The sequence below is a fragment of the Mirounga angustirostris genome, unplaced genomic scaffold, assembly GCF_029215605.1.
Source record: "Mirounga angustirostris isolate CCGP_5_RB_7025 unplaced genomic scaffold, mMirAng1.0.hap1 SCAF_5, whole genome shotgun sequence".
In the NCBI taxonomy this organism is placed as follows: Eukaryota; Metazoa; Chordata; class Mammalia; order Carnivora; family Phocidae; genus Mirounga; species Mirounga angustirostris.
Window position 1 is genome coordinate 163,564,995 of NW_026991713.1, and position 22,373 is coordinate 163,587,367.

A 22,373-nucleotide genomic window follows, 5' to 3' on the forward strand; every position below is an offset into this window, starting at 1 on the left:
TGAGGCCCCAGCATAGGCCAGAGGTAGCAAACTGGCAACCTGTGGCTGAATTTGACCCTTTTGGCCAGCAGGGTGACCACTGGAACAGTGGTTTGAACAGTGGCTGTTCTTGCGGGACAGAGCCTATAGTCTCCAGTCCCTCATGTTTCTCACCTGACCCTCTTCATTTTATTTATATTACCTTCCTAGGTATTTGAGTTTTCTTTCTTTATTTACATTTATTTTCTTAATAAAGTATAAGGAACATACAATGTTATGTTAGTTTCACGGGTACACGTGTTTGAGTTTTCAACCCTGGTCTTTGCTGTAAGAAAAACAGATCTTCAAATCAGTGACACCGAGAGAAGGATCAACTCTTTGAGTAAACCAGGTAAGAACTAAACTGAGTGGATGAAGAGGACCTGAATGAGAACTTTATCAGGGCTTCCTAACCTGACTTTAGTTGGTAAATTTTGCCTGTGTATCCTTGTGATTTAGACTGCTTGGCTATGAATCCTGGCTTTGGGCTCTGTCACTGGTTAATCTTTGAGCTTCAATTCATTTGTAAAATGGAGCTTGTTGGGATTAAAAGAATTAGTGCACAAAGTGATCTCAGTAGAAGGTAACTGTTGTTATTCTTTTCTGGGGTGAGGCATCTCAAAGGAGTTCTTAACCTAGAAAGTTGGCCAACAAATGGCATATAGGTGCTTGGGAGCTATCGGGAATAACTCCCTTGTGTAAAACGAAGCAGCTCTCTATGTAAGTGGACTGCCGTGGGGAATCCAGAGGCCCAGGCTCTACTGCTAACGTGCTTAAAGGACCTGACAAATTGCTTTAGCTTTCCGGGTGATGTATTAAAAAACGGTGGACTAGTCCGATTTGGCAGCCGCAATGCAGCTCCAGGAGCACTTTCGCTGGTGGAGGATAAAGACGCTCTGCCGCCGGGCAAGCGCGGAGTCTCCGAGAGGACTACATCACCCAGCCTGCTTTGCGCTTCAGGCAGCGCCCTACGCTAGCACGCGAGCCTCCCCGTTCCCCCAACCTCCAGTTACTGTCTCTCGCGAGAGGACGGGCCGCGCCGGCGGTAGCGATAGTGAGCTGTGGTGGTGGTGCTGGTGGTGGTGGTGGCGGCCGAGACGGCGGCGGCCATTTTGGTGGGGCCTCGGAAGCGGCGGCGGCGGTTCGCTGAGAGTAGCGTCTTCCATTTTTCCCACCCACCGCCCGCATCTCTTGTGCCGTGAGAGGAGGCAGTGGAAGCAAGGCGGTGGCAGTAGCCACGGGCCCCAGGGGAATTTAAAGGCCGCGAAGGCGGCAGCCAAGAGGGGGCCCTCCCCCCTCCTCGGCGGGAGGGGGGGTGGTGCGCACGCCCCCGAGGACGCAGGTAAGGAGAGGGAGACAAGATGGCGGACGCCCCACAGTTCCCCCTCCCCTGACGGGTGACTGCGCGCGCATCTTTCCGCCACCGCCTCTCCTCCCACCTTCCCGGGGTGCTGCGCGCGCACCTTCGGCCGGGGCCCCGGGGCCGGTGCGCGAGGCTGTCGGCGCGAGCCCATAGAGACAGGCTGAGGGGGGCCAGGCCGGCCAGCACAGGGCCCGGGCGCATCTCCTCTCCCCTCCCGCCCGTCTGCGCACGCGTGCCTGAGCGAGCGAGCGAGCCCTGAGAGGACGGACCCAGGTGCGCTCCTGCCCGCCCACCAACCCCATTCCCCCCCCCCAAGGGGCGCGCGGGAAGAGGAAGGGGGGCGTGGGACGAGGAGTCGGGGCGCGCGCCCACCATATCCAGTCAGTAACCAGGACCTGGCGGCACGAACCCTCCCTTATGTCAGCCCTTCGCGGTCTGGTGGTGGGGGGCTCCCTGACGGGTAGGGATGAGAGACTTCCCAGCCTGCGACCCTTGTGTGCGTGGGTTTGGGCTCTGGCGGGAGCCCCCGGGCGGTGCGCGCAGCCGGCTCTCTCCACTTCCAGGCGCGCACGCGCGGGCCCCTCCCCCAGTCTGTCGCGCACGTTGGGTGGGGTGGGAGTCTAGGAGGGGGCGGGGCTAGTTTAGGGTTAGTGGCAACTTGGGGCAGAGGTCAGGGGTCACGCCGGGTCAGTCTGTTGGGAGGAGTTGGGAGAGAGCGGTGAAGCGGGGGAGTCAAGAGTTCAGGCGTCTTGGATTCTGGTTAGCTCGGGTCCTGTGAATCTGTTGTGGAGGAAGGAGTGAATCAAAGGCTGCACCGTGGTGAAGGAATTTCCTTAAACACTGGGGAAACACTTCCGGGCCTTTGGTGGGTTTACCCCACCTGTTTCCGGGGCATGGTTCTTTGCTGAGCGGTCTTTCTCACTTCGGACTTCTCTTCTAATGTCTCCTGCTGCAGTTCTTGGGTTTGGGGAAGTGTCTCATGGCTCAGGTATAGGAGTTACAGGGCCCTGCCCAGAGAGGAAGGGTGGATTCTCCTGTGATTTTTGTGCAGCCCTCACTGCAAAGGAGAGCCAACATCTTTGAGCTTCTGGATGTGACAGCTCTTTTTGCTTTATTTGCTCTCCATTCAATGGTTGGAGCCTTTTACACTTCAGCTTTTTAAACTTTTTTTTTTTTTTGCTTTACTTCAGTGCTTCTCCTCCAGCCAGGATCTCAGGTCTCTAGGGAATTTTGTTTTTGAAAAACATGATTTGCTTTTATTTTTCTGAAATGTGAGCTTTTCTTACTACTGTAACTCCCTCTTCTTTTCAACCTTTGATTTGGGTATACTTAAAAGCCTCAAAAGTTGTTGTAAAGAAGGCTTTGATAGGTGTTGGTAAATGTGGATTGGTTCCTCACTGCTGTTTTCCTGCCCTTCTCTTTGTTTCAGGCGTGATTTCCCTCAGTACGGCGGCACCGTGGAAGTACAGACTTTCACAGGGGGTGTGGTCTCAGCTCACACAGGTGAGGGGTCAGATACTGTTTTGTGTACTGATGCTAATGGGAGAGATGTTTGAGATAAACAGTGAGGGAAATTATAAGTCAGTATTTTTGGTTTGATAATGGTGCAAGAACAAAACTAGACGTGTGGATAGAGAAAGGTCTGATCACCCTGGTTCTCCCAAGGAGAGTAGCATGTTCTCCATGGATTTGGCATCAGACTACCTGAGTTTCAGTCTGTCAGTTCCTTACTGTGTGACCTTATGCAAGGCATTTAGGGCTCTGTGTGTGCTGACTGTCTAACTTATAAAATAGAGAAAGTATTAGAATGCATGCTTCATTTAGGTTAGGGATATTTTCTGTCTCTATCCTTACTATATAGAAGGAACTGAATAAACATTTATTAAGGTGTGAAAAGTACCTGACTTGCAGGGTAGGTGTGAGGATTATAGAACATATCAAGTCGGTGCTTAGTAAAGTATGACACATAGTGGAAGCTTAGGAAATGTAGGCTATAATCATTGTTCATTATCTTTATTCTTTAACATTGTTCTTGTTTTTTTTTTTAAAGATTCATTAATCTTTTTAAATCCCATTTTTACTCTTTTTACCCTATTTTAGGTGCTCCAGAGGCCGGTGGACCTGAGCGGAGGCTGGGACGCCCTAGTGGGCCCCGGGCCCTGGAAGGCGGGTCCCGGTGGCCGGTGGCCCAGAATGAGGCCAGCTCCCAGCATGCCCTGCAGCCGGACGCCAGCCCCTCGGCCAGCAGCAGTGGTGATAACGACCCAGTCATTCTTCAGGCGTCCAAAGAGGAGCCTGGGAGTGGGACCATGCAGAGCAGCCCCTCCCCTGCTCACCCTCAGCTCCCAATCCTGCAGGCACAGGTTTGAAAGTGGGGAGGGTTCCTTCTCTGTTTCTGCTTTGTGGGCTATTGGGTCTGAGGCAGAAGAAATGTGGCAAGTTTTAGCCACATATCCATGATCCTAGCTATCTGTGTTTAGAAAATTTTTGGTGCTCAGGTTGAGCATCAGTCCTATTAGATACTCACATTCTTTTTGACATTAATATAATATTGATCATTAAGAGTGTAGAAACTTCTTGTTACCTGAAAAAGGTTCAGTTAGGCCAGGTTGGAAATGGAGGTTGGGACAACATGCTCCTAAACTGTGAGGTTTGAGAATAACTCAGTTCCTTTAGGAATTGGAGCAACATAAGCATTATGGATGGTGTGTAGTGTTGATACTTTTCTTATACTAAGGAAGTGTAAGAGTAGAAAAAATGTGGCTTTTGAGAGTATACCTATACATAGGTTTGCAAAGAGTAGGCTTTTGACTGGTATGGATTTGATACTTACAATTTTCCTGAGCAGCTGGGGAATTTTGTGACATATAGTCTTTTGTCATTTAACTGAGGTAGGAATTTCAGTGGCACACCTGTGAGGATAGTGTGCTGGAGTGGTTTTTATGAGTTTCTTCACTGTCCACATTCAAGTGAGACTTTGTTCTCTATTTTTTTTTTTTTTAAAGAGAGAATCTTTTTTTTTTAATTTTAAGATTTTATTTATTTATTTGAGAGAGAGAGCACATGAGAGGGGGGAGGGTCAGAGGGAGAAGCAGACTCCCTGCCGAGCAGGGAGCCCGATGCGGGACTCGATCCAGGGACTCCAGGATCATGACCTGAGCCGAAGGCAGTCGCTTAACCAACTGAGCCACCCAGGCGCCCTGTTCTCTACTTATTATTGTTTGTTCAGTACCTTGTAAAGTAATAGGTGAGTATTTGAGAACAGTGACCAACCCCACACCCCTTCCTGCCTTCCTAGTAAAAGAAACTACCAAGATTGATGAAGTACATAAAGAGGTTTAAGTGATCTTGGTGGTAGTCATTGTTGCTTTTTGAATTTGGTGATAACTCAAATTTATTCTAATAGGTGAATCTGCCATACTTGCTGTGTAAAAGAAGGAAGAATAGGGAGTTGTTTATGTGAGTGGAATTCTTGAGTTTCTGAAAGGATCATTAGCATTTGAAATCACATGCTATGGTATTATTCTTGAATTTGGGAACTGTGTAAATGTCAGGTTATAACTCTTCTTGCATGCCAAGCATCTCTAAACTTGGATCTGTTACCTTGAACACCTCATCAAAACATTACCCAAAAATTTGTGTTTATAAAAACGAGGTTGATCATTTACTCCGGAGTTTTTTTTCCTTGTAAGATAGAATGAAATAATATGATGAGAACTTCTCATGGTGCTAAGCATTCATTTTATCTATCATTTTCTGTTTTTCTAGATGGTGTCGGACGGCATGACAGGCAGCAATCCTGTGTCCCCTGCCTCATCCAGTTCCCCAGCCTCTAGTGGGGCAGGCGGCATCTCCCCCCAGCATATAGCTCAAGATTCCTCTCTGGATGGACCTCCAGGGCCCCCAGATAGTGCCACAGTGCCCCTGGAGGGGCTCAGCTTACCCCAGGCTGCTGACCTGGCTAACAAGGGCCCAAAGTGGGAGAAGAGCCATGCTGAGATTGCAGAGCAGGCCAAGCATGTACGTATTGGGAAGGCCTGTGAGGATTCTTCTTTCCTCAACTTCTAAGTCCCATGAGCATTTTACATTTCTTTCCTTGTGGATTTAGAGTATAGGCTGTGCCTTAACATGTCTTGAGCAAGTTGCTTGATCTCTGAGCCTCCTTTTCTGTAAGGTAGACGTGGTGTAGTAGTCTATAGACTGTTGTGAGGTCTAAGTTAAAGGAGAAAATAGACATGAAAGTGCTTTGTAAACCGGTAAACTTAATATTTACTGGTTTCTACTTCTCATTTCTATCCTCTAGCCTCTGTTGCCTTACCCAGTGGTTAAGTGTGGTCCCTGGACCAGCAGCATTGGCATCACCTGGGAAGTTTGTTAGAAATGCAAGTTTGTTCGTACCCCTCTTCCACCTATCCGTTTAAAGCTCGAGGGTGGGGCTCAGCAATCTGTCTTAAAAAGTACTCCAGATGATTTTTTTTTTTTTTAGATTTTATTTATTTGAGTGAGAGAATGATCAAGGAGAGCAGCAGAGGGAGAGGGAGAAGCAGACTCCCCGCTGAGCAGGGAGCCTGATGTGGGGCTCGATCCCAGGATTCTGGGATCATGACCTGAGCCGAAGGCAGATGCTTAACTGACTAAGCCACCCAGGCATCCCACTCCTGATGATTCTGATGCATGCTTAAATTTGAGAGCCATTGGTCTAATACCCTTGTCTTGATTTTTTTTCTTCACCGTCAGGTTATTTAGTTCCCTGTGTCATCTATGGCTGTTATTTCCTCTGATTTAGTTTTTGTCAGGAGAGAACAAGAATAATGAAGGCAGTTTTCTTGAGTTTGTCTGTTTTTAAAGATTATTTTAGGAGCATCTGAGTGGCTCAGTCAGTTAAGCATCTGCCCTCAGCTTGGGTCATGATCCCAGGGTCCTGGGATCGAGCCCTGCATCAGACTCCCTGCTCAACGGGGAGTCTGCTTCTCCCTCTCCCTTTGCCCCTCTCCCCCCGCTTATGCACGCTAGCTCTATCTCAAATAATTAAAATCTTAAAAAAAAAAAAAAAAGATTTATTTATTTTAGAGAGAAAGGGGGGGGGCAGAGGGACAGGGATAGGGAGAAAAGCCGAGTGGGGAGTCTGTCAGGGGGGCTGGATCCCACAACCCTGAGATCATGATCTGAGCAGAAATCAAGAGTCCAGTGCTCAATTGACTGAGCCACTAGGCACCCCAGTTGTCTTGAGTTCTTAAGTCACTTTTGTTGATTTCAAATGCTTTTACTTTCCTGCTTATGAAATTCAACCTTTATAGAAACATGTTATCTTTTGTCATACTATTGTTTAATCTTTTTATGTATAACTTTCCAGTATTTTCACCAAAATGTACGTTTTTATAAAATATATATTTGTTTTGTAAAAACAAATCAGATTGTATACGTTGGGCTTTATATTTCTAAGCGTGAACATACTTTTTCTCAAGCAGAATTCGACAGTGATGAAGATCCTTTGTATCCGGTATATAAGGAAGGGTACACTCCCTGCTTCTCTGGAGGCTTCCCTTGGAATATGTTTTCCTCAGTCTTTGCTATGTTCGCGGGGCATGGAGATTGAGTGAAATAATGGAAAGAACATGAAATCTGGTGTCTGGAGTCATTAGACCTATTTTTAATTCCCAGCTCTTATCACTTCCTGGTTGTGTGATCTCAAGTAAATCACTTAATCTCCCTGATCTTTTTTTTTCCTCACTTGAAAAGGTTATAATACCTACTTACTTGCAGGATTGGTATGTGGACTTAAGACACATAAAACACTCAGTCCAGACAGTGCCTATATATAATCAGTGCCCAGGAATTCAGCTGTGTTCATGAGGTAGCATATATGTGCAGTAACTTGATTGACCTAGCTCTTCCTCGTTAGGAGGCTGAGATTGAGACTCGGATTGCTGAGCTGCGGAAGGAGGGTTTTTGGTCACTGAAGAGGCTGCCTAAAGTGCCCGAGCCTCCCCGCCCCAAAGGCCACTGGGACTATCTTTGTGAGGAGATGCAGTGGCTCTCTGCTGACTTTGCTCAGGAGCGACGTTGGAAACGGGGTGTGGCCCGTAAGGTATGTCAGCAACTGGACCTACCTTCCATATTTCTTTTCCAGGTTTCCTTTTCCTTGATAAGTGAGTTGGTTTGAAGGGAACCAAACAGAACAAACAGTATAGGGTGCTTATTAATGCCCATAGTCTCAGGAGGCAAGCTCTGACTTCTCAGATTTCTTGGACTTGATTATTCTCTTTGCTCTTGATTTGAGGAGGGAGTAGGAGACTGGCCTTGGAGTGTTTTCACTCTGGTTCCTTATTCCCACAGGTTGTGCGCATGGTCATCCGGCACCACGAGGAGCAACGGCAGAAAGAGGAACGGGCTCGGAGAGAAGAGCAGGCCAAGCTACGCCGAATCGCCTCTACCATGGCCAAGGATGTCAGGCAGTTCTGGAGCAATGTGGAGAAGGTAGGTGGCAGGAATTGGGAAAGGGAAATGCCTTAGGTTTGCTTAGTGGATAGCATGGTAGCAGGAATGATCAAAACATCTTGAGAGAATGAATATTCTAATTTCAGGCAACTTTAGTGACACTTCTGTTGTGCATTGGATCTCTCTAGCATTGAGTGCTGTGAAGAAGAAAGAAATACAGTGGAAAAATACGGTCCTGCCTTTGGGGATTGTTAATAGGACTTCTTGATTCCTCTAGGCCATCCGTCCTCTGCAGGGCATTCAGCATGCTTTTCCTAAAACCTTTTAGTGCCATTTACTTGTTTAAATACCATCGAAGTTCTTAGTAATCAAATTGTTCTCCTATATTAAGTTTTATTTCTCAAGTACCACCTGGTTTCTGTCTGTATTTTCAGTCTTGTCTCCTGTCAATTCCTTTTTTTTCTACTTCAAATATTTTTTTTGCACATCCCTGGTAACTTACCCATGTTCTTTCTGCTGCCAGGAATGCCTTTTTCCGCATGCCCACTTAGGGAACACCTACTTAGTCTTTAAGATTCAGCCCCAGATACATTTGTAAATCTTTCCCTGCTGCCTGAAATTAAACTGGCTTTTCTCTTTCCTGTCCTCCCTTTGTGCTTTCCTCAGAAGCACTTTTAAGGTCATTTAGTTTTTTCTCTCTTGAAAAGCCAGTCAGGGGGCGCCTGGGTGGCTCAGTCGTTAAGCGTCTGCCTTCGGCTCAGGTCATGATCCCAGGGTCCTGGGTTCAAGCCCCACATCCGGCTCCCTGCTTGGCAGGAAGCCTGCTTCTCCCTCTCCCATTCCCCCGCTTGTGTTCCTGCTCTCGCTAACTCTTTTTCTCTGTCAAATAAATAAATAAAATCTTTAAAAAAAAACAAAAAAAGAAAAGCCAGTCAAGAGGCTAGCACAGAGGAAGTTTCCCTAAATGTTGGGTAAAAGAGTACGTGAATAAAAGATTATCTTAGGGTGCCTGGGTGGCTCAGTTGGCTAAGCAACTGCCTTCGGCTCAGGTCATGATTCTGGAGTCCCAGGATCGAGTCCCGCATCGGGCTTCCCACTCAGCGGGGAGTCTGCTTCTCCCTCTGACCCTCCCCGCTCTCATGCTCTCTCTCTCCCATTCTCTTTCTCAGATAAATAAACCTAAAAAAATAAATATTATCTTAGTGACCCATCTATTTCATGCTATGGCAGGTGGTGCAATTCAAGCAACAGTCCCGGCTTGAGGAAAAGCGTAAAAAAGCTCTGGACCTGCACCTGGACTTCATTGTGGGGCAAACTGAAAAGTACTCAGACCTTTTATCTCAGAGCCTCAACCAGCCGCTAGCATCCAGCAAAGCTGGCTCTTCCCCCTGCCTTGGCTCTTCCTCAGCTGCCTCTAGTCCTCCACCCCCGGTTTCCCGGCTGGACGATGAAGGTGTGTGTCCTCTTTGGCTCTGTTACTCTTCCTCATGTACCCTTTCCAGAGCTGAAAACCCACCCTGTGGCTTGCAGGGCCCCGTGGACTTTGTGACCTTGTTCTCCTGCTATAGATGGGGACTTCCAACCCCAAGAGGAGGAGGAAGAGGATGATGAGGAGACAATTGAGGTTGAAGAACAACAGGAAGGCAATGATGCAGAGACCCAGAGGCGTGAGATTGAACTGCTTCGACGTGAGGGAGAATTGCCATTGGAAGAGCTGCTCCGTTCCCTCCCCCCTCAGCTGCTAGGAGGGCCTTCCAGCCCCTCGAGAACCCCCTCATCTCGTGACAGTGACACCCGAGATGGGCCTGAAGAAGGTGGTGAAGAAGAGCCCTCTCAGGTGTTACAGGTATAGGGAGAATGGGTAGAGGGGGGACTCAGTGGGTGCAGAGGTAGAGGTTCAAGGACTGATTTCTGGTTTATAAGGTTGGTTGTGGTGTTGAGTTCTCCCTGGTTAAGGGCAGTTGGCTCTCATTTAGGGATGGATAGGGAAGAATCTGAGTTTGGGGAAAGTTGCATTCTGAGGTGGGTAGTTTCTGATGCCGTACTGGAAGAGCGTATTGTACTCTACTCTTTAATTGCTATGTGGCCTTGAAAAAAATACTTAAATCTGGTTCTTGCCATTTTTGTGAAATGGTCCTAATACTCCCTATTGGTTTGTAGGTTTGGAGCTGGAATGATAATCTTGAAGTGTTTTCTGGGCTAAGCTGTCTCTTTCTCATATGTCTGAGTGTGTGGGGATGGTGCTGGGGGCCTGTGTTTCTTATCTAGCACTTTCACAGATCCTCCTCCAGGCAGTGGGGCCAGGATTTGGTAGCTGGTGCTGAAAGAAAACCCTTGGTTGCATCCTTGCCCTGGGACTGTGCCAGTGGCAGCTGTCACTCAGTGGGACAGAGACTGTTCTGTGACATCGTATTCAACATCGTACCCTTCTCTTGCTGTTCTAACCTTAGGTCTTCTCCCTTTTCATTCTTTGCCATACAGGTGAAGCCCCCACCCTCTGTCACACAGCGCAACAAACAGCCTTGGCATCCAGATGAGGATGATGAAGAGTTTACTGCCAATGAGGATGAAGGTCAGGCTTGTTCTCTTTATCTTATTGCCCCTTTCCTTTTAAATTACCTGGACCTAACATTTCATGCTTTCTCCTCTCCTCAACTTGGACTGGGTCCTCTGATTCTGTTCCCATTGATTTTGCTTCATTCTCTTTCCTAGCGGAGGATGAAGAGGATACTATAGCAGCTGAGGAGCAGTTGGAAGGGGAGGTGGATCATGCCATGGAGCTGAGCGAGTTGGCTCGAGAAGGTGACATTCACCAGACGTTTACTGAGCATCCGCTTGGTGTCTCTTCTGTGCAGAATGCCAGGGATAAAGAGATGAATAAGACACTTTTTATCCCCGTTGGAGGAACTCCAGGTCTAATGACAAAGACAAATGTAAACAAATAATTATAAATAGAATGTGATGACTGGTTACGATGGAAGTTTGAACAAAGTGATACAACAGCTTAGTGGAGCTAATGTAAGAAGGTTGTTGGCCATGTTTGACTTGTACCTTAAAGAGAGGTTTAGTTTGATATTACCCTTCCCAGTGGAAGGCAGCATCATCCACAGTTCTAGCCCAGGCTGTGGGCTTGGCTGTAGTGCCCGGTGCTGAAAGCAAACTCTTCTGTCTCCCTTCAGACATGAGCCCAGTAGTGTCTGTAGAAACCTGGATAAAATTCGCTGGCACCACTCAGACCTCTCCTTCTCCTTTACCCCCTTTCCCTTGAAGCACCCGGAAGCTTATCCGCTGTTCCTTCTCCAGGTGAGCTATCTATGGAGGAGCTCTTGCAGCAGTACGCGGGAGCCTATGCTTCTGATGCCTCTGCCCCAGGCTCTGGGAGTAGTGAAGAGGAAGACGAAGATGAGGTTGAGGCTAACAGCTCTGACTGTGAACCAGAGGGGGCCCTGGAAGCCGAAGAGGCTCCTCAAGAGGATAGTAGCAGTCAGTCAGGTGAATGTGTGGTCCTGGGCACACCGGAGGGGAGACACTGGGGGAGTAGGTATGGTGAACGCTAAGCCTTGGTCTTGTGCTTTAGAATCTGCTGAGGAGCAGAGCGAGGAAGAGGAAGATGAGCGTTCAGAGGAGGAAGAAACAAGCGGCAGTTCAGAATCAGAGGAATCGGAGTCTGATGAGTCTGAGGCGTCTCAATCACAGAGCCAAGCAGAGGAGGAGGAGGAGGAGGAGGAAGACGATGACTTTGGGGTGGAGTACTTGCTTGCCCGGGATGAAGAGCAGAGTGAGGCAGATGGGGGCAGTGGACCTCCCACCCCAGGACCTGCCACTACTCTAGGCCCTAAGAAGGAAATTAGTGACATCGCTGCGGCAGCTGAAAGTCTTCAGCCCAAGGGTTATACCTTGGCCACCACGCAGGTAACCCCAGACACCAGCTTCTACTTTCTCATGTCTTGACTTTTTTGTTGCTCAGTGACTAGTGCCTCATTTCTACTGTGATACCTCTCTTCCTCCCTACCAGGTGAAGACTCCCATCCCCCTGCTCCTGCGGGGCCAGCTCCGGGAGTACCAACACATTGGGCTGGACTGGCTGGTTACTATGTATGAGAAGAAGCTTAATGGTATTCTTGCTGACGAGATGGGGCTAGGCAAGACAATCCAGACCATCTCCCTTCTTGCCCACTTGGCCTGTGAAAAAGGTAATGAGGCAGGGCCATCCCTCTTGGGTCTCCTTGGCCAGCTCCCCGCAAAACCTGTTTAATGGTGACTAGCTTCGGGACGGTGAAACACTCACTGTTTTGTGCTATCTTGGTAGCTACATTGACTCTGGTCAGCAACTATGGAGATGCCAATGTAGGTGCTAGGATTCTTAGGGGGGGCCATTGGGGTAGAGTGTTCAGGGTTATACCTGAGGAACTAGAACAGAGCCCCAAAGTTTGTATTTCCTTACCATCTCTCTTTTTAATTTGCTTAAAATCTTTCTATTTTGTTTTTTTAAGTTGAGGCATAATTGACGCCTAACATTATGTGAGTTTTGGGTATCCAGCATAATGTTCTGATACTAGTACACATTGTGAAATGATGAGCACAGCAAGTCTAATTAATTAACGTCCACTACCACCCAGTTACAAAAACTTTTTTTCTATTGTGATGAGAATTTGTAACATCTCTTTTAATGATTTTCAAATATGCAATCCAGTATTATTATAGTCACCATGCTGTACATTTTTCTGTCTTTTTCTAAACAGGTAACTGGGGTCCCCATTTGATCATTGTCCCCACCAGTGTGATGCTGAACTGGGAGATGGAGCTGAAACGGTGGTGCCCCAGCTTTAAAATCCTCACTTACTATGGAGCCCAGAAAGAGAGGAAGCTCAAGCGGCAGGTTCGCGCTCCATGTGATCGATCACTCCTCCGCCCGCCCCCCACTGATGCCTCTTTTACTCTTAGGCCCTTTCCTCAGAGGAGTTCCTTTTCCTCCCCTCTCTGTTGCTGCCTTCTGCTCCTGGGACTTTCTCTTTTCTCCATACCTGATTTATGTCCTTCGAGGACCTTAGCATGTCTTTTTTTTATCCTTTCTTTTTTTTTAACCCCATCGTCTGCTGCTTTCTTCTGATACTTTAGGGCTGGACCAAGCCCAATGCCTTCCATGTGTGTATTACGTCTTACAAGCTGGTGCTGCAGGACCACCAGGCCTTCCGGCGCAAGAACTGGCGCTATCTCATTCTGGATGAGGCTCAGAACATCAAGAACTTCAAGTCACAGCGCTGGCAGTCACTGCTCAACTTCAACAGGTGGAGATGGAAATGGGGATCTGGAGGAGGGTTGACTTGACCTAAAGAGTGGGATACTCAGAAGGTTGGGACTTCGCTGATCATCCTCCCTCTAATTCCCTCTGTTTCTTTGCAGCCAGAGACGCCTGCTCCTCACAGGAACGCCATTGCAGAACAGTCTCATGGAGCTGTGGTCCTTGATGCACTTTTTGATGCCCCATGTCTTCCAGTCTCATCGCGAGTTTAAAGAATGGTTCTCTAACCCCCTAACTGGCATGATTGAGGGCAGCCAAGAGTACAATGAAGGTCTAGTCAAACGCCTCCACAAGGTAGGGCCTATAACAGTTTGGCAGGGGGATTGGTAGTGGCAAACTAAGGGCAGTACCTAAAAAAGCTTTAGGGAGAGGGATGTCAATGTTGGGCTGAATTCACTCAGTTGTCAGGTGGCAGTGTGTTCTAGTGACTGACCCATTGCCAAATTGAGTGACTTCATCTTAGTCATCATTTTACTTGTTTTTTTTCTAATAGTGACATTTCTGTCTTTATTCTCTTGAGTAGAATGATACTGCTGATCAGTCCTTGCTTAGATTTCTTCTTACCAGGCTTTCCTCAACTTTCGTTGGGTTCTCTCTCTCTCTCTTTTTTTTCTTTTGTTTTCTCTGGCTCCTCTTCCTTTGTCCAGCTTTTTTTTTTTTTAAGATTTTATTTATTTTAGAGAAGGGGAGGGGGAGGAGCAGAGGGAGAGGGACAAGCAGACTCCATAGTGAGTGCAGAGAATAATGCGGGGCTCGATCCCACGACTCTGAGATCATGACCTGAGCCGAAATCAAAAGTCAGACACTCAACTGCTTTGTCCAGTTTCTAAGTAACATGTCTCAGCATTCTGATGAGACAACTCTTTTGTCTCAGTTTATATGTCTTAAGGTTTTAAAGACACTCTGATTTATATTTTACTCTTTTTTATTGTTATGTTAATCCCCATACATTACATCATTAGTCTTAGATGTAGTGTTCCATGATTCATTGTGCATAACACCCAGTGCTCCATGCAGAACGTGCCCTCCTCAATACCCATCACCAGGCTAACCCATCCTCCCACCCTATTTTACTCTTAACCAGTCAACCTGTATTTTAAATTTCTGACTTGGTATTTTTAAATCAGAGTTTCTCTTGAATACACTCTATTTAAGCCAAACATTTCAAGTCTTTTATTTCTGCTCCATTTTGTTCAATCGCACCGTTATCTTGGTACATCAAACTAGAAACGAGAGTCGTCTTTAGCTGTGTCTCTTTCCTTCATTATATTTCTATTTTCCATTTCTTCCATGTCATAAAGACCGTGTCCTATCAGATTTTACCTCTTTGGATTTCAGACTTGCCTTTTGTTTTCTATGCTGCTGTCACTGCCACAGTTTTTGTTCTCAGCTTCTCTCCTGGATTTACTTTCATAATATTATAAATTTACAGTTCCTCCTTGGAATGTAATTTGAGTCCTCTTTTCTGCATAGTTACTCTGCCCTCAGTGTCTTTTTTTTTTTTTTTAAGCGTTTCTTAAGGAGTGGTATTATCATCTTTATATGTTTCTTTCAACAGACAGTAAAGTTCTGAGAGGAGGGCTTACATTTGATTCCTCTTTGTGTGATTGATTCCTGGCATGCTTCATGGCTTCATGAGTGTTTACTGAAGGGCTGAGCCAGGGTTCTGCTGGACATCAGGCCAAGACCCAGCTAGAAGGGCTAGGCTGGGGCTCAGTGCCCTCGTTCTCCTGTCAGCGTCCTGCTTATTTACTTTTAGGTTTTGCGGCCTTTTTTGCTACGCCGAGTTAAGGTGGATGTTGAGAAGCAAATGCCTAAAAAATATGAGCACGTTATCCGCTGCCGGCTCTCCAAGCGTCAGCGCTGTCTCTATGATGACTTCATGGCACAGACCACGTAAGGGAGGACTGAGGGTGGTTCTTGGGGCCCTATGGGAACAGATGTGATTGTCAGGATGCCCCATTTATTTTTCCTCTCTCCCAGAACTAAGGAGACACTAGCCACAGGCCATTTCATGAGTGTCATCAACATCTTGATGCAGCTGCGAAAAGTCTGCAATCATCCAAACCTGTTTGACCCTCGACCTGTTACCTCCCCCTTCATCACCCCAGGAATTTGCTTCAGCACCGCCTCTCTGGTGCTAAGGGCCACTGATGTCCACCCCCTCCAGGTAAGTTGTTCCCAAGGTTATTGGCCCTACCCCCAACCCTGCATCCTTTTCTTTAGGTGGGAGTCCGACCTTTTGCATCCTTCCCTACTTGTAAGCTGAGCACTGTTCCCCTAGTTTCATCGTTTTCTAGCTGTGTGCCTTAGGGCAAGGTAATTATTAATTGATCTCTAATCCTAAGTTTGCTTGCCCTTGAAAGTAGGGATTATAAAGGCCATATGATCTGCGGTATGTTTGTGAAAATTGTGTTAATATTTTGAAAGTGCCTGGCATGTTAGTGATACTTAAATATTATTTTGTTTTCCTGTTCCTTCTCTCTTTTTGACCACTTTCCCCCAAAACTTTTGGTTTTGTTGTGGTAAAATACACAAACTTTACCATTTTAACCGTTTTTAAGCATATGTTTTAGTGGCATGGGTACATTCACATTGTTGTGTGACCACCGCCACCATCCATCTTCAAAACTTTTTTCATCTTTCCAAATTGAAACGCCATGCACACTAAATGATAACTCCTCATTCTCCCCTTTCCCCCAGCCCTTGGCAGCCACCATTCTAATCTTTGTCTAAGTTTGAGTATTCTGGGTACTCATAAATAGGATCATATGGTATTTGTCCTTTTGTGACTGGCCTATTTCACTCAGCAGATTGTTTTCCAGGTTCATCTTGTAGCATGTGCCAGAATTTCCTTCCTTGTTAAGTTTGAGTGTTGCTGCTTTATATCTGTGTCTATATATCCATATATATCTACACTTATACATGTGTATATACTGCATTTTGTTCATCTGTTTACCCATCAATGGACACTTTGGGTTATTTTCACCTTCTGGCTATTATAAATAATGCTACAACAAACATGGATGTACAAATACCAGTTTGAGTCCCTGCTTTCAATTCTTTTGGGTACATACCCGGACACAGAATTGCTGGATCATATGGTAGTTTTATTTTTAATTTTTTGAGGAACCGCTGTAGTATTTTCCATAGTGGCTGCTCCATTTCACATTGCCACAAGCAGTGCACAAGGGTTCTGATTTCTCCACATCATTGCTAGCACCTTGTATTTTCTGTTTTATTATAATAGCCGTCTTAACAGATGTGAGATGGCGGTACCTTGTGATTGTGATTTGCATTTCCCTAATGATTAGTGATGTAGAGCATTTTTTCATGGGCTTATCGTGTATTTCCTTGGGAGAAATATCTATTTGATATATTTGCCTGATTTTTTAATTGGGTAGTTTTGTTGTTGAGTTGTAGGAGTTCTTCATATGTTCTGGATATTAACCTCTTATCAGATACATGATTTGCAAATATTTTGTCCCATTCTGTGACTTGTCTTTTCACTTTGTTGGTAGTATCTTTTGATGCAGTCCAATGATCAGTTTTTTCCTTTTGTTGCCTGTGCTATTGGTGTCCTAGCCAAGAAATCATTGCTATATTGGTCCCTTTGACACCATGCTTTTGTGTTCCTTCTTGTACCAGCGGATAGACATGGGTCGGTTTGATCTTATTGGCCTGGAGGGTCGTGTGTCTAGATATGAGGCTGACACATTTCTACCCCGGCACCGCCTGTCCCGCCGGGTACTGCTAGAGGTGGCTACTGCTCCTGACCCCCCACCCCGGCCCAAACCAGTCAAGATGAAGGTCAACAGGTACCAGGGCTGAGGGGTAAAGGGATGGGTTCCTAGAAAAGGTGGCTACAGCTGGCTGGGAGCAGAAATTGGGGTGGAAAGGAGAGAGTTGGAGGCTAGGCTAGAATGTTTATATGGGATGGATGCAAATTACTGGTGGAATTGGGGGAGAGAAGAGGGTCCTGGGAGGGCCCCTTGTGTTTGTCACTGATTTGTTTTCCCCTTTTTCTGCTTGGTGCTTTTCGGTTATCTTGGATTTCTTTTCCTCTTTCTCCTTTGTGTCCTTTTCCTTTACCCCCTTCGTTTTTGTTAATCTTTGTCTTATGTTTCTGCTTCATTTTCCTTATTCCTTTCTTTTCCTATTCCTTATTCTCCTTTTCTCCCTACCCACCCTTTTGTTTTTGTCCTTATAGGATGCTGCAGCCAGTGCCCAAGCAGGAAGGTCGTACAGTAGTGGTGGTGAACAGCCCACGGACCCCCATGGGCCCTGTCCCGGTCCGACCCCCTCCAGGCCCTGAGCTCTCCACCCAGCCCACCCCTGGCCCAACCCCCCCAGTGCTGCCAGCACCACTGATGGTGTCGGCCTCGCCTGTTGGGCCCCCGCTTGTTCCAGCGTCCCGGCCTCCTGGCCCTGTTCTGTTGCCCCCACTGCAGCCAAACAGTGGGCCTCTGCCCCAGGGTGAGTTACAAGGGGACCAGCTTGCTTGGGGGTTACCTCAGGCAGATTGTTCAGATTGGGGAAGAAGTAATGAAATAAGAGTGTTGAGGGAGCTAAGTTGGAGACAGAGGGGTGGTGTTTGATGGGTTGGGAGGGTGTATGGAGATTTCTGGGAGCAGGCTAAGGCTCTAGTCAGGGTATATCTGACAGATGCTTGCTTTGTGTCTACAGTGTTGCCATCCCCCCTGGGGGTCCTTAGTGGGACTTCACGGCCTCCTACGCCAACCCTGTCCCTGAAACCGGCCCCACCTGCTCCTGTTCGCCTGAGCCCTGCCCCGCCTCCAGGCTCCTCCAGCCTGTTGAAGCCCCTGACAGTGCCACCAGGCTACACTTTCCCTTCTGCTGCCACCACCACCTCTACCACCACAGCCACTGCTCCCACCACGGCAGTGCCAGCTTCTACTCCTGCACCACAGCGCCTCATCTTGTCTCCTGATATGCAGGCTCGCCTGCCCTGTAAGTTCTCAGGTGTCTATGAATGAAGGCTTTGAGATGGGAGGAAGGTTTATATGCTATAGGGCTGGAGAAAAGCTCGGGAATGTGAAAGCATAAAATTCTGGGTAGTTAATGTATGTGAAGTATTTTGGCATATGCTGGAAATTCATAATCAAGAGCTGTCAGTGAGTTCTCGGGCTAGTGGGGAAGATGACCCAGAGATGAGTAAATAGTGGTAAACCTAGTAGTAGGAAGTTATTTGGGGCAAAGGGCAGCATGGAGTTGGGGTGGGGATTAGCTCAGTACCGTGGCAGGCCATTAGAAGATATAAAGGAGATTGCTAGGCAAACAAGTGGGGTTGGAAGTAGCACATCAAAGGCTCAGAGGCTGAGTTTGTTAGAATATGGTAAATTGAGGGGGGGAGGGTTGGAGGAACTGGAGACCTGTGCTTCGTGGGGCAAAGGGGCCTTAGAGTCATCCCTGTGTACATTCAGCCCCTTCTTTGTTCCTAGCAGGCGAAGTGGTCAGCATCGGGCAGTTGGCCTCACTGGCACAACGTCCAGTGGCCAGCGCAGGGGGAAGCAAACCTCTCACCTTCCAGATCCAGGGCAACAAGCTGACTTTGACTGGTGCGCAGGTGCGCCAGCTTGCTGTGGGGCAGCCCCGCCCGCTGCAAAGTAGGTAAAACCCACCCCCTGTCCTGCCTTTTTTCTCCTCTTCCTTGTCTCTCTGTTTTTGTTGCTCTTTTCAGACACAGTCTTTATGTTTCTTTCCCTAGCTTTTGGTGGGTGGGGCCAAAGGGAATCTTTGGAGGGGGTCTTTTGGAAAAGATAGGGATAAGGTCATTCTAGAGAAGTTATTCCCTCTCTGTTCTTTCCTTTTCCTCTTGCCCTTGCCTCTGTCCTCCTCCGGCTGATAGCTGCTTCTCTTTCTCTCTCTCTTCCCTTAACCCAGGGAATGTGGTGCACCTGGTGTCAGCAGGGGGGCAGCACCACCTCATCAGCCAGCCTGCCCATGTGGCTCTCATCCAGGCCGTGGCCCCGACCCCTGGCCCCACCCCTGTCTCTGTGCTGCCTTCTTCGACCCCAAGCACCACCCTTGCCCCCACTGGCCTCAGCCTTCCGCTTGCTGCTAACCAGGGTGAGGCTCCTGGCCTTCCTACTTACTTAGCCCTTGCTGGCCTTGGTCCCTTTAGGCATGCCCTGGGCTACTGTCTGTCCGGCCTTCCTCAGTGTTGTTTTCCCTTGCCAGTATCTTCAATATCTGTCTGCTGCCCTCTCCTGCCCCTGGACTATTTCCATCCTTTGGGTCTCTTGTCTCTTTTCTACCTTTCCCTCAATGTAGCTTCCTCTTGCAGTGCCACCAACCATGGTGAATAATACAGGCGTGGTGAAGATTGTAGTGAGACAGGCCCCTCGGGATGGACTGACTCCTGTTCCTCCGTTGGCCCCAGCACCCCGGCCTCCGAGTTCTGGGCTTCCAGCTGTGTTGACTCCACGCCCCACATTAACCCCTGGCCGGCTACCCACACCTCCTCTGGGTACTGCCCGGTCCCCCATCCCCACGTCCACTCTGGTGAGGCCCCTTCTCAAGCTGGTCCAGAGTCCTTCGCCTGAAGTCAGTGGTGAGTCCAGGTGGCTAAGAGCAGTTGTTTTTGCCAGGAATGGACATAGGGTGGTCCGGAGGATTTCTTAGTCACAATAGATTTCTAGTTTATCAGCATACTGACTCGGTTTGTAGTGGGCCCCAGAACTAGGGTGCTGAGGTCTTGCCTTATTTTAGAGTATACTTCTTAGAATCTTGGAGGGAAAGGAAATGTTAAGTTGTCAGAGTCTTTGAATCTTTGACGTCATGGGGTGGGAGTGAAGGTTTTCTGGGAAAGGGATGAAGCGTGGGGGTAAGGGGAAGGGTGGGACAGGGTAATAGAGCAAGAAAAGAATTCTGGGGCTAACTCATCCTCTGTCTCCACAGCTTCAGCACCCGGAGCTGCTCCCCTGACCATCTCTTCTCCTCTCCCTGTGCAGCCCTCACTCCCTGGGCCAGCCTCTTCTCCAGTGCCAGTTCCCAATTCCTCCCCCCTTGCTAGTCCTGTGTCCTCTACAGTCTCCGTTCCAGTGTCATCTTCACTTCCCATCTCTGTCTCCACCACGCCTCCTGCCCCAGCCTCAGCTCCACTCACCATCCCCATCTCAGCCCCCTTGCCTGTTTCGGCTTCTGGTCCAGCTCTGTTGACCAATGTGACTCCAGCACTGGCACCTGTTGTCTCAGCGGCTCCTGGACCTCCCTCTTTGGCACCAGCTGGGGCTTCCCCGTCACCGTCAGCTTTGACTCTAGGTTTGGCCACAACTCCACCCCTGTCTTCATCTCAGGCACCTGGTCACCCTCTGTTGTTGGCTCCAGCCTCTTCACATGTTCCAGGCTTGAACTCAGCTGTGGCCCCAACATGTTCACCTGTCCTGGTACCAGCTTCTGCTCTGGCCGGTCCTTTTCCGACAGCACCAAATCCAGCTCCAGCTCAGGCTTCCCTTCTGGCTCCAGCACCTTCTGCATCTCAGGCTCTAGCCACTTCTTTGGCTCCCATGGTGGCTCCACAGACAACAATTCTGGCTCCTTCTCCAGCTCCTTCTCTGGCTCCTCTTCCAGTCCTGGCTCCATCGCCAGGTCCTGCTCCCCTCCTGGCTCCATCACAGACTCCAGTTCCAGTTCTGGCTTCTTCATCTACTCCAGGAACCTCTTTAGCTTCAGCTTCTTCACTGGTGCCAGCCCCAACTCCTCTGTTGGCTCCATCATCAACTCAGACCATGGTACCAGCCCCGGTTCCATCACCTCTCCCAAGCCCGGCTTCTGCGCAGACACTGGCCTTAGCCCCAGCTTTAGCATCCACTCTTGGTGGTTCATCTCCATCTCAGACCCTCTCTTTGGGAACGGGGAACCCTCAGGGGCCTTTTCCAGCTCAGACATTGTCATTGACTCCAGCGTCATCCCTAGTACCAGCTCCAGCCCAGACATTGTCTTTGGCGCCGGGACCACCACTGGGTCCATCGCAGACGCTGTCTCTGGCTCCAGCACCCTCTTTGACTCCAGCTTCTCCGATGGGCCCAGCCCCAGCTCACACGCTGACTTTGGCTCCAGTATCGTCATCTGCTTCACTCCTGACCCCAGCTTCAGTGCAAACATTGACCTTGAGCCCTGCCCCAGTTCCGGTGTCCACCTTGGGTCCAGCTGCAGCCCAGACTCTGGCACTGGCCCCGGTCTCAACACAGGCTTCCGCTTCCCAGACATCCTCCCTTATGGTTTCGGCATCTGGCGCTGCTCCCTTGCCTGTCACCATGGTATCCCGGCTGCCTGTTTCCAAGGATGAGCCTGAGACGCTGACATTGCGCCCCGGTCCCCCCAGTCCTCCATCCACTGCTACCTCGTTCAGTGGTCCCCGGCCTCGACGCCAGCCCCCACCACCACCTCGTTCCCCTTTCTATCTGGTAAGTTTTCCTCCCTCAGAGAGAGGGAACAGGAAGTTGGGTTTCTTTGGAATGTTCGTAGAGTGGATGGAACAGAGCGATGTTATTTTTATCTTGGTAAATTACAAAGCCTAGTTTTGTGGACCTGATACTTGAGTGTGCAGTTGGACAAGTCCCTTCTCTTCCCTGGCCCTGTTCTCTTATCTGTATAATGGGAATAATAATCTATATTCTGCCTTTCTCAGAGGAGTAATTGAGGATCTAACGTGCTTTTAAACTATGAAGAATTACTGATACGTTCAAGGCTGCCTTGTTACTGTTGGTCTTTTTGGTATTTGATTATTCTTGAGTCAGTGTTGGCATCTAATTGCCTCATTTTACGGATGAAGAAACTAGTCCGCTAAATGATGTTATAAAGGTGACACAACTTGTGAGAACTCAAATGCGTTGACTCCATTGCTTTCTCCTCTTCCACACAAGAGGTATTCCTCAGAGATAGGAAGACTTTTCTCAGTTGCTAAAACCATCACAGTTGTCAAGTATCTGAACTTCTGAGGGGGGGTGACAACATAGAATACAGTTCCCTAAAGATCACGAGCCGCTGACTAATGGTTATCTCTTGTAGGCTTTTTTTTTTTTTTTTTTTTACCTCCACGGTGATCAAGCGGGCAATAAAAAGAACTATGTTTCTTGTCCTTCCATGAACTTTGTGGTAGCCATTTTTTTTATTTTACATGTAAGGTTGCATATATGTTTGGTTAAGTTAAACTTAGAGCTGAAATTAAATAATCCGGGAGGTAATAGGAAGAAAGATTGAGTGACTTGTTCCAGGACCTCTGTCTTT

The 22,373-nt window shown here is 48.1% G+C and overlaps 1 protein-coding gene and 1 non-coding gene across 7 annotated transcripts in view; both read left to right on the forward strand.

The window, feature by feature from the left end:
• The first annotated feature begins 1,031 nt into the window (after nucleotides 1-1,031).
• SRCAP (Snf2 related CREBBP activator protein) overlaps nucleotides 1,032-22,373 on the forward strand; it is a 32,241-nt gene continuing 10,899 nt past the window's right edge. The window contains exons 1-25 of one of the 6 annotated variants that reach the window (XM_064592985.1): nucleotides 1,032-1,360; nucleotides 2,811-2,884; nucleotides 3,482-3,744; nucleotides 5,150-5,401; nucleotides 7,284-7,469; nucleotides 7,718-7,858; nucleotides 9,050-9,272; nucleotides 9,388-9,665; nucleotides 10,301-10,391; nucleotides 10,532-10,621; nucleotides 11,123-11,311; nucleotides 11,397-11,731; nucleotides 11,835-12,012; nucleotides 12,562-12,698; nucleotides 12,938-13,107; nucleotides 13,223-13,415; nucleotides 14,881-15,017; nucleotides 15,105-15,291; nucleotides 16,770-16,939; nucleotides 17,332-17,597; nucleotides 17,808-18,092; nucleotides 18,584-18,748; nucleotides 19,026-19,211; nucleotides 19,429-19,695; nucleotides 20,043-21,550. In XM_064592985.1, coding sequence (XP_064449055.1) covers nucleotides 3,691-3,744; nucleotides 5,150-5,401; nucleotides 7,284-7,469; nucleotides 7,718-7,858; nucleotides 9,050-9,272; nucleotides 9,388-9,665; nucleotides 10,301-10,391; nucleotides 10,532-10,621; nucleotides 11,123-11,311; nucleotides 11,397-11,731; nucleotides 11,835-12,012; nucleotides 12,562-12,698; nucleotides 12,938-13,107; nucleotides 13,223-13,415; nucleotides 14,881-15,017; nucleotides 15,105-15,291; nucleotides 16,770-16,939; nucleotides 17,332-17,597; nucleotides 17,808-18,092; nucleotides 18,584-18,748; nucleotides 19,026-19,211; nucleotides 19,429-19,695; nucleotides 20,043-21,550 — 5,688 coding nt within the window. In that variant the 5' untranslated portion in view covers nucleotides 1,032-1,360; nucleotides 2,811-2,884; nucleotides 3,482-3,690. Of the gene's footprint in view, nucleotides 1,361-1,461; nucleotides 1,655-2,349; nucleotides 2,370-2,810; nucleotides 2,885-3,481; nucleotides 3,745-5,149; nucleotides 5,402-7,283; nucleotides 7,470-7,717; nucleotides 7,859-9,049; nucleotides 9,273-9,387; nucleotides 9,666-10,300; nucleotides 10,392-10,531; nucleotides 10,622-11,122; nucleotides 11,312-11,396; nucleotides 11,732-11,834; nucleotides 12,013-12,561; nucleotides 12,699-12,937; nucleotides 13,108-13,222; nucleotides 13,416-14,880; nucleotides 15,018-15,104; nucleotides 15,292-16,769; nucleotides 16,940-17,331; nucleotides 17,598-17,807; nucleotides 18,093-18,583; nucleotides 18,749-19,025; nucleotides 19,212-19,428; nucleotides 19,696-20,042; nucleotides 21,551-22,373 lie in introns of those variants that run through there. The other 5 variants (XM_064592984.1, XM_045875352.3, XM_064592982.1 and 2 more) reach the window with 5 other exon arrangements.
• On the forward strand, nucleotides 10,084-10,212 carry LOC123845147 (small nucleolar RNA SNORA30/SNORA37 family). Its single transcript, XR_006790981.1, has one exon. It is a non-coding gene; the product is annotated as a small nucleolar RNA SNORA30/SNORA37 family (small nucleolar RNA).